We start from the raw sequence: 10,205 nt of genomic DNA, 5'->3' as shown, positions 1-10,205 counted from the left end.
CGTTATTTTACATGATTTATTACAATGGGTGTAACATTTTATGATAACATATATGTATTATATACCCACATACCAAGTGAAGTGTGGGCAAGGGAGCTCGCAGTATATTTTGATTTTATCCCCCCTCCGGTTTATATTTCTGTAGGCGCTCTTGAGTGTGGGCGTGTGTTATGTACAAAATACATCAATGGCCTTGACAATTCGAACGAGATATAATTACACATATCATAATTTTCCGTATTCCCCCCACGACTAAGTTTCCACTCGAAAATGTACATAAAAACATACACAATTGCTGATAGATGATGCTTTAAATCCCACTCGTGGACGGTGAATTCGGATTCATATATACGACTATACGAGTACAATTTTACATAAACGCAGTTCTCGTGTGGAGTCGGTTTCGAGTGAAATAAATTTAATTATTGCGATATTATCATACGTACATTATATTTTTAAAAGAGTATTGAAATTTTAATTTTAATATCGGTGATTAATACCATGATTTCGAGTTTGATCGGTTTTTTGTTCGACACTCCTGTTATTAGTGCAGTAGCCGTCATCGCGGCGTTTATTTATTATTATACGACCAACACATACGACAAATGGCTAAAGTTGAACGTACCGCACGACCGACCGTGGCCGCTAGTGGGCAACACGGTTAAGATGTTGACTTTGGTCGAACACCAGTTGACCACCATCGACGGAATTTATAAACGATTTGCCAGCGAAAAATATTGTGGTTTCTATCAGATGAAGACACCGTTCCTGATGATTAGAGACCCAGAACTGATCAATAATATATTAATCAAGGATTTCTCGTACTTCCCAGACCGAGGTTTCCACAAGGATCCTGCATTGAATATAATGGCTAACGCGTTATTCTTCATGGAGGGGTCTAAGTGGAAGGTGATGAGACAGAAACTGAGCCCGGGGTTCACGTCGGGCAAGCTGAAGCTCGCTCACGACCAAATAGCAGAGTGCAGCGACGAGCTGATGCGATTTATCAGGGCTAAAATGGAAGAAAACGATCAGATCGAAGTCAAGGAGACCATGGGAAAGTACTCAACAGACGTAATCGGAACGTGCGCATTCGGTTTGAAATTGGACACCGTCAAGAACGACGATTCCGATTTCCGGGTGTACGCCCGGAAAATATTAAAGATGAACTTCCGGTTTTTGTTGACCGAAACGGTGTCACCGAAAATATTGAAACTGTTAGGAATCGCCGAGCTCTCGCCCGAAGCTTCTGCGTTTTATGATTCTGCATTCAATGAAGTAATCAGGTACAGGGAGGAAAACGGCATAGTTAGACATGACGTGGCACAGAGCTTAATACAAGCGAGAAAAGAGTTGGTGCTTGACTCAACCGACGAAAGTAAAGTTGATCACTACTAACTGTTCATTCGATAGCTTTTCTATAACACACAAAAATCATGATAAAGCATCAATATAATATTTTAGTCGAGTACCACTAATCCGGTTAATTATATTCTATATCCACAATACCCGGCCACCCGGTTTAAAATATCATAATATTATTATTGTAATTTTATCAAATCACTATCGTTTAATATTATTTACCGAATAAAATTATATCTCTTCAACATCCATGTATTAAAATAATAAATTAGTGTTTTGATCTATATTATTTTAGATGAATTTACTGAACAGGATATTATCGCAAATGCAATCCTGATGTTTTTGGCCGGTTTTGAACCTGTGTCTTCCACGTTGAGTTTCTGTTTGTATCAATTAGCACTGAACCAACACATCCAAGACAAAATGCGTGACGAAATGAATTCGAAATTGAAACAACACGGACAACTGAACAATGAATTTTTGGTGGATCTTCATTACACCGATATGGTTTTGGCGGGTAAATATCGGAGTGCTATTTAATACTGGACATAAACATATAAGTAATAATTACCGACAAATATAAATTTATATCACACTGACTGCACAATGCATTGCACAATAATTATGGAACGGGGGCTAAGACATGAATTTTATCAAATTGTTTTATTTCATTGTTATACGAATATACACTAAGAATTAATTAGTAGAATTTATCATAAATTATATATTACTTTTACTTAAGTAAATGTAATATTAGGCGTATATAATATATATATTATTATTGAATTGTATTTGCTATGTATATGCGCAGACCATGACTTAATATTAATGACTTGATGTTTGACAGGTAGGTTAGTAGTTTAGGTACCTAAGTAAAACGAGATCATTTATCATATTTACAAACTATTAATATTATCTAAATACTTATTTCTCTATTGACTGTTATAATAGAAATTAAAAAAAAAAACAAACAATATGTTTCAACATATGTCTTGTGATCGAAATAAATATTTACTAAGTAGGTTCCTTAGAATGGTATTTATAAATTCACGGGTAATGTAAGTTCTGTGCGCATAATACGAAAAAATAATGTATTATAATATCTCATTAATATACTAATATACTAATACCGTCATTGTCTATTGTACGTTTTAGAAACAGAACGTATGTATGTAGTGACAAATGCGCTATTTAGAGAAGCTGTGAAGACATATAACGTACCTAATGATTCGTTGGTGATTGAAAAGGGAACAAAGATCATGATTCCTGTTAACAGTATTCATCACGATCCAAAGTATTACCCTGATCCGTACACCTTTGACCCGGAAAGGTTTTCACCGGAAGAAAAGGCAAAACGACAATCCGGTATTTACCTACCGTTTGGCGATGGACCGCGATTTTGCATAGGTACCTTTTATCATTAAGATTAGTGTTTAATAATGATTTGAATTTTACGATGTATACCATATATTATTAATGAATTCTTAAATTAAAATCGTTTAACAGGAAAAAGATTTGCTGAACTGGAAATTAAAATGGTTCTATCACAAATATTGACGACGTTCCAAATTTTGCCATGTGAAAAAACAGAAGTTCCGCTTAAGCTACAAAATGGATTACCTATGATGGTGGCAAAAAATGGCATTTGGTTACGTTTTCAATCCATTTCTTAATAAGTATTATAGTATTATACTCCCCTAAGTCTATGATGATTATGTAATTTGTATGACATATAAAGTAATAATAACTAATATATATATATATAATATATACTGTAGCATATACTTTATTGAGTATGATATTATATAAGTTTACTAATATAGTGTAATCGATTTGTTTGGAATTGTAATAAATTACTTGATATTTTTAATACAAACAGCAATTTGGATAATTCTTTTATTATTAATTTATAAAATTATAACCATATCAAAATCTTAATGGTGAAACCACTACTTGAAAATTGATGAACTAATGTATACTCATAATATGAACAACTATAATAATTCAACACATCACACATGTTGGAAGTTGTTCTCGCTTCTAAATAATTGTCAAATTTTCTCCAAACCTTCGCTTATGATTTGAAAATTGTTATTAAATTCTTAGCTTTGTACACGTATTGACTACTGTGTGATTATATAAATACTTTTAGAAACAAATTTTCTGATATCAATCATTTGATAAATAAAGTTTTTTGGGTGCTTGGCAAGCTTCAAATATCACCGCACGTCACTGAAAACCATGTAGAATGATCAATGGCTACTCATGTGATATTCTTTATAAACAGTTTAGCGTATGTAATAGATACCAAAAACTGAAAAACAGCAAGAACAACTTATGGCAATATATACTCATCTATTATTATGAATCATTTTTATGTTACGAATAAAGAAATATTGTTTTCAATACTGTCATGTACCTATATTGCCTATCTGTTACGCCGTGTATAAGAAAAATCTGGACATTTGGGGATCTTAGTTATCACTCATACAGAAAATTGCAGGTATATAACAGTTATACATTTGAATGCAATACATTCTTTTGAAATATAATAATTATTGCGACTCCATAACACATAAACAATTTTCATTATCATAATATTTAAAAAATATTGAATATCAATTAATAATATTTCAGTGTATTCCACATGGCTCCCATCAAAAAGGTTTTACAAACAGGTAAATTTCCAAATCTCGGTTTCTTACAACACAAATTTAGGACTATCTCAAAAGAGGTACAGTTAAAAATGTGTTGAAGTTTTTATTAAGGTTTTATTCTGAGTAAATTAAAAAATTAGATATAAATCATATATTGTGAATTAAATACTGTTCATTCGAATATTTTTAGTTAATTGACATACTGAAAGAAATAAAATCAGAAATATAAATTAAAGCTTGAAGTTATGTCAATACACCTAAATCGAAAAAAAACAGAAGCTTATTGAAAACACCATTGACAAACTTTCATAGAATAAAATAACATGGTCATATAAAAAAATTATGCCTCTAAAATGTATCCAATGTATTATTTAACATTTTATATTACAGGCATATATTTTTTTTTATTTTCACCAAATGTTTATACTATATTTTTTATCATATTATGCATGAAATTTTTTAAATTTTTTGACTAACAAGTAATAGGCACTTATACCATTTTTAACTTGCATACCGTTAAGATAATTTTTTTATATTATTTAATATAAGAGTATTGTTATTCAATACATTTTGTTAAATTTGCTATTATTAAGTTTTTTAGTGTTTTTACAGCATATAATACAGTTTTGATCAATACAAATTAATCCAGGAAAAAATAAAAAATATTTATTATGTTCAATAACAAATTTTATATATTAGATATAAAATATACTTTTTTATCACAGTATCAATTTACAGTATTGAAGTGTAGTAAATAATACTTCAAATATAAATATATAATATTAATTCTATATACAATGTCTTACAAACATGAATATATTTTAATGTATACTGATATATAATGCATAAACATAAAAATGTAATTATTTCTTACAAATACCAAAGTATCTAACATTATTAAGGTACAGCAATATATTTTGTCTTTGGTACTTAAATCAATATAAAAACATAAGGAATACAAGAATATAAAAGTTGATTTTACTTAATGTTAGCCAATAATAAAATAGTTGTACAAATACAAAAAAGTTGTTCTTTAAGAATACTTTGTCAGATTAATTGAGTTATACTTAATGTCTTATTGTGTAAAAATAATATATAATAAATAATGTAATAATAATGATGTTTCACAATATTAGACATTATGCATATTTGACTTATCGTTTAAACATTCAAAGTAATGATACACATTTATAGTAGAGTGATGTGGTATTGCACTTACTATTAGTGTTAAGTAAAATGTAAATCACATAGTATACTTATAGTTTATATTATACTTTATATTACAATATAAGGTAAAACCTCACAAAATTCGATTAAAATAATTTTTTTAAAAGGCAAAAATACAATAAATGTATAACAGAAAAATTATTTAGAAAGCTGGTAGTCCACACCCATGGACCATATTCTAAAAGACTGACATCACTGGAAAAATGTAATATGAGATATTTTTGTTCATTGAACATTGAATATTAGTGTTAATAAATGTTGCACTATGGTTTAACAGCAACAATTCAGAATCAAAATCAATTTGACTGTTAGATGCTCAGTTAATTATGTAAGCTATAAAAGGTATTTAAAAATATATCGTGCTGTGTGTAAAGTTTAAAAACTAAAACTATTTTAAATGCTGTTTTAGTTGATAAAATAAATACATTTACACAGTATATCTTAGTACAACATACAAATCTGAATATTATATAAATCGACTTATAAAATTAAAAAGAAAATATGTCGTGATGATGAAATATATTTGAAAAAAGTACTTATTAAACAATGGAAAATTGTAATTATGGTTTTAAGTTTTATAGTAAAACATGGATAATAATAAAGCATTATTTATTCATTTTTTAATTCGGTAAGTTAGTTAAGTTATTACATGATATCCAAAATAGGTGCATAAAAATATAATATGTAATGATAAATTTGAAATTTATGCGATATTCAGTCTTGAGTGTCTACAATATTTAGTTTTCTTTTAGTTAAAATGAGTATACTTATTGTGGGTGAAACTTTAATTGATAAATAGTTATTTATTTTCAATACAAAACCGTAAATAAAAAAAATATACTATATATATTATAATAAAATTGTGTAACAAAAAAAATACTAATATAATATAGATGATAGTTTTTACTATTATCTGATCAAATCAAGTGTGGGTTACAATGTTTTTCTTCATCGAAATTTTGAAAAAGTAATAAAACACTGTATCCCAATAAACCGTAAAAAAAATGATCTAAATAAGTCATAATTTTAATATTTTCTAAATGATTTTTTTTTTTTAATTTGTTGAATAGTCAAATTAAGAGAAAAACAATTTTGTCTTGAAAATTATAAAATCACTGGTACAATCGAACATGGTTGGTGAACTTAGTTTAAAATGTCTTGATTATTTCTCTCCAAATAAAATTAATAAAAATAATAATAATGATACATTTGTTCAGATAGAAATATTAAATAAAAGTATAAAATCCACCTTAAAAACTACATGAGATTGATGAAGAAATTATATAACTCCATATAATATTGATCAGTTACTATTTACTTGGAAACAATGACTCGTATGAAGGTGGTAGATCTTTGTCAGCTGTTCTCACTTCAGTACCGCTTGGCGCCATAAAATCTGGTGGAGCTGTAGCTACAATAGCCATTGTATCCAAACGTGGTACAGGCTGCATTTCAGAAGAATGTGGATGGCTATTAGGGTTTCCCATACAACAAAATGCAGTTCCACAGTGTCTGAATATCCATAGGAACGCAATAAATACTAAAATCATGGTAACTAGGCAGGCAACTGTTGCAGCTACAACTTTGGTCGCTAAAGTTGATGTGCTCATATAGTTACTATTTAGTACTGAGATTACTGGGCGGCAACCACTCTCATCTTTACAGCTTTTGTATGGACAGTTAACTTTTCCATCATTAAAGAAGTCTTTAAAAATACATGTTTTTCTGCCACAACTTTTCCAATGACCATTGTCATATTTGCATTCTACAGTAAAATAAATCAATTCAGTATCATGTTTCCAAAAATAAAAATATAGGCATTTTTAAAATAATATAATAAATTTAGCAAGGTATTTAACTATAAATATTATACCTTGAAATGCTGTAAATATAATCTCAAACTTTAATTCATCATTGGATTCTATAGTTCTATTGCCAAGAAATATTTTAACTTCAATCATACCCCTATGATCAGTGAATGAATTTTTTATTTCTTTATCATCATTACCATCACTGCCTTGGTAAGATTCATTATCAACATTAGTTTCAAATGCATTTATTTTTCCACAAATTTTCTCACTCCAGGATTCTGACGTCGGCTTAAATTTAAAATTTATGTCTAGAACACTTATGGTTTTATCAGCATGGCGAAACTATAAAATTCAAGCCATAAAAATGGATTAAACATAAATATAAACAACGAAAGAAAATACATACTTGAACATAGTCAATACATTGTCCTTGAGCATTACGTCTAAAAGACAAATGCTGTATGACAGCAAAAACACCCAATCCAAGTGAGGAAGTGACTGTAAATTTACAGTTAAATTCGTGCTTGCCGCTCCACTTCTGAAAGTATTGGTTATCTTTGATCACCATAGCTGATTGATCTTCACGACCAGACAGGTTTAAATTATTTGAAAAGAAACTCATCGAGCAGACACTATCGTTTTCCAAGATTTCTACAAACAAAGGATAAAACAGTTTAATTATTTTGTATTGTCAAACAAATACATAAATTATGGTTTTCAGAAAAGTCGAATGAAAGCATTTTTTTTTGTTTTTAAAGATTCTCAGTGACATGTCTCCAGAGGTCTGGACCCCCCAAAGTTTTTAAAAGTAGAAACAATTTATTAGTTTATAGATTATACATTTTCAGTATCTGTATTTAAAAAATGGTTGAACCCCAAAAAAATGTTTTTCAGTTACCGCTTGCACTTGGGGGATGAATGATAAAAATATGAAACATAAAATGCACAATATAGTGATATATTCATACAAAATTAAAGTAAAATGAGATGGAAGAACTACTAAAAGGTCAATAAACTTGTAACACATTTGATTTTTGTATAGGTTCATCAATAGATGAATATAAAATTAGTATATGTAAAGTATATGAATATTTAAAACTATTTTGAATGAAAATAATTTTGTTCATTATACTTAGTTAATAGTTTCAATACCAATGTGATACAATAAAAATATTTTGATTAGACCAGTATTTTTTTTATGTTGAGAGAAATGGCGAAAAAAAATTAAAAATGTGTTCAACATGTAGGTAAGTTGTTAATGAATGCATTTACATTTATTTTTTCACTAGTTATTTATGTTAACAAAATACACAGATTTGTACTTTAATTGTTATTTGTCTTCAATATTTTTCATACATGGAATTATTTTTTATTTATTAAAATAAAAAATATTTTTGTTTAATATCTAAATAAAATATAAATATCAATAAGAATAGACTAAACAAATAATGATTTATTATGATTTAAGAGTTACTTATTGGTTATTGCTATTCAAACATCATTTATCGATAAATCTATAATTGTAAATGTAAAAATAATACCCCACTCTACACTTATCAACTATCAGTAATAAAACTTTAATTCCTTGGTTGAGTCATCATTCATAAAAGACATAGAAAATATTAAGTATACAATGAATAATAAAAGTATAAACATTTAAACACTTGTTTTATTAATTATACTAATAGGCATTCCCAATTATTAACCACAGTATGTGCCAACAACCTTACAAGTGTTGTTGGAGTTTTGATTGATGAGCAGTGATAAATCAACTTGGTCATCAGACAATAAAAACTAACGCTCGAGAAGACCAAGACTAGAGTTGATCATGCTTAGAGTAGCAACATTTTAATATGTGAGTATAATAACATCTATAGAATTCCCCTTGGCTAGACCCATATAAATGTTAGGTATAAGTGATGTGTTTTTAGACGGTTTTAACTTACTTTCGATGTATGCCATGGTTCGGCCTAAGCACAACACGACCAGCAACCCGTGTGTCAACGACGGCATAATATTGTTTAAGCTTCGGTATTCCTGAGAGGAGGAAGAGGCTTAGAACCAAAAGTGCGACAGGTAGAAATTACGAACTGCACAAGATCAATCGTGTAGTGGGACCATAGTTGTCCTCCGACTACCGAATAATTTTATCGTTTTTCGGCACTACAACTGCTGTCGTACTTTAATGTATTATTATTACGAACATTTATGAAACACCACAGACACCACCGCCAGGCAAACAGACGTAAACTCGAAACTAAAACAACTAAAATAGTACTAACTGGTAACACGACCGTTAAGAGCCTGTGATGCTCAGTGCTGGCTGCAATACTGCATAATGATTAATGTTGTTATTCAGTAGTTAATGACAATTGGCAATTGCACATTTGCACATAATATTATTATTATTATTATTGTTATTATGAGGATACAAACGCACGCGCACTGCACATACACACACAGTCACACCCATACACAAACACACGGAAACACGATCACACGGTACACATACGCAATACTCGCAATTATCTAATCACGAGAATCGAGCGTCGTCGATTGGTGGGGGGGCGGATACTATCAGACTATCTAACCTAATCGGACACCGTCTTCCATAAAAATTACGAAAGAGTCATATTCTCCTGACGTGCCCGATGATCGGGCGGTGATGATCGTCGTGGCGGTGGCCGCACTGTCGAAACGGACAAAGCGACGTGCCTCACGGTGGTACCCGCGCCGCAGTAACTTGTTGAACTCTAAAATTCTGAACATTATAATTTATAAATAATAATTGTCTATATGACCGTGCCAATGTGCCGCAACATACATAACTACATTATACACGAATGAGTGGTACGATCTATGCCAATTGCCGTATTGTTGTTATGCTATTATTATTTAATTATTATCATAACTTATATTAGTTATTAGTATTTATATAGTAGATACGTCCGTGTGTGTAGGTAAGTGCATAATATAATAGTCATAATGTGGTTGTAGGAACCTACCTACCTTTTCCGCAATCGTACAACTTCCAAATGATTTGGAGTAATTTTGTACGGCTTGAATGGACCAATCTGGCTAACGCAGTTTGAAACGATTTTGATATTAATAAAAAGTTAATCGTGAACAAGAGCTAATAATAATAATA

At 29.8% G+C, this 10,205-nt stretch overlaps 2 protein-coding genes across 2 annotated transcripts; one reads left to right on the top strand and one right to left on the bottom strand.

Moving 5' to 3' along the window:
• Positions 1-288: 288 nt before the first annotated feature.
• Positions 289-3,174, top strand: LOC113555151 (probable cytochrome P450 6a13). The gene is made up of 4 exons (XM_026959492.1): positions 289-1,378; positions 1,658-1,879; positions 2,518-2,769; positions 2,869-3,174. The coding sequence occupies exons 1-4, from the start codon at positions 502-504 to the stop codon at positions 3,033-3,035; spliced, it is 1,518 nt and encodes a 505-aa protein (XP_026815293.1). The 5' UTR covers positions 289-501; the 3' UTR covers positions 3,036-3,174.
• A 1,761-nt stretch (positions 3,175-4,935) lies between these two features.
• Positions 4,936-9,546, bottom strand: LOC113552044. Its single transcript, XM_026954709.1, has 4 exons — positions 9,004-9,546; positions 7,464-7,708; positions 7,120-7,399; positions 4,936-7,011 (listed from the first exon to the last, which is right to left on the bottom strand). The coding sequence occupies exons 1-4, from the start codon at positions 9,068-9,070 to the stop codon at positions 6,557-6,559; spliced, it is 1,047 nt and encodes a 348-aa protein (XP_026810510.1). The 5' UTR covers positions 9,071-9,546; the 3' UTR covers positions 4,936-6,556.
• Between the last annotated feature and the right edge of the window lie 659 nt (positions 9,547-10,205).

The sequence above is a fragment of the Rhopalosiphum maidis genome, chromosome 2, assembly GCF_003676215.2.
Source record: "Rhopalosiphum maidis isolate BTI-1 chromosome 2, ASM367621v3, whole genome shotgun sequence".
Lineage (NCBI taxonomy): Eukaryota > Metazoa > Arthropoda > Insecta > Hemiptera > Aphididae > Rhopalosiphum > Rhopalosiphum maidis.
Note: the sequence above shows the minus strand (reverse complement) of the source record. Positions and strands in the feature narration are given on the sequence as shown.

Coding starts and splice junctions, on each gene's coding strand:
- LOC113555151 (XM_026959492.1), top strand. CDS start 502: ATGATTTCGAGTTTGATCGGTTTTTTGTTCGACACTCCTGTTATTAGT. Junction 1,379..1,657: donor GCTTGACTCAACCGACGAAA/GTAAAGTTGATC, acceptor ATATTATTTTAG/ATGAATTTACTGAACAGGAT. Junction 1,880..2,517: donor CACCGATATGGTTTTGGCGG/GTAAATATCGGA, acceptor TGTACGTTTTAG/AAACAGAACGTATGTATGTA.
- LOC113552044 (XM_026954709.1), bottom strand. CDS start 9,070: ATGCCGTCGTTGACACACGGGTTGCTGGTCGTGTTGTGCTTAGGCCGA. Junction 7,709..9,003: donor AACCATGGCATACATCGAAA/GTAAGTTAAAAC, acceptor CTTTGTTTGTAG/AAATCTTGGAAAACGATAGT. Junction 7,012..7,119: donor TATATTTACAGCATTTCAAG/GTATAATATTTA, acceptor ATTTTACTGTAG/AATGCAAATATGACAATGGT.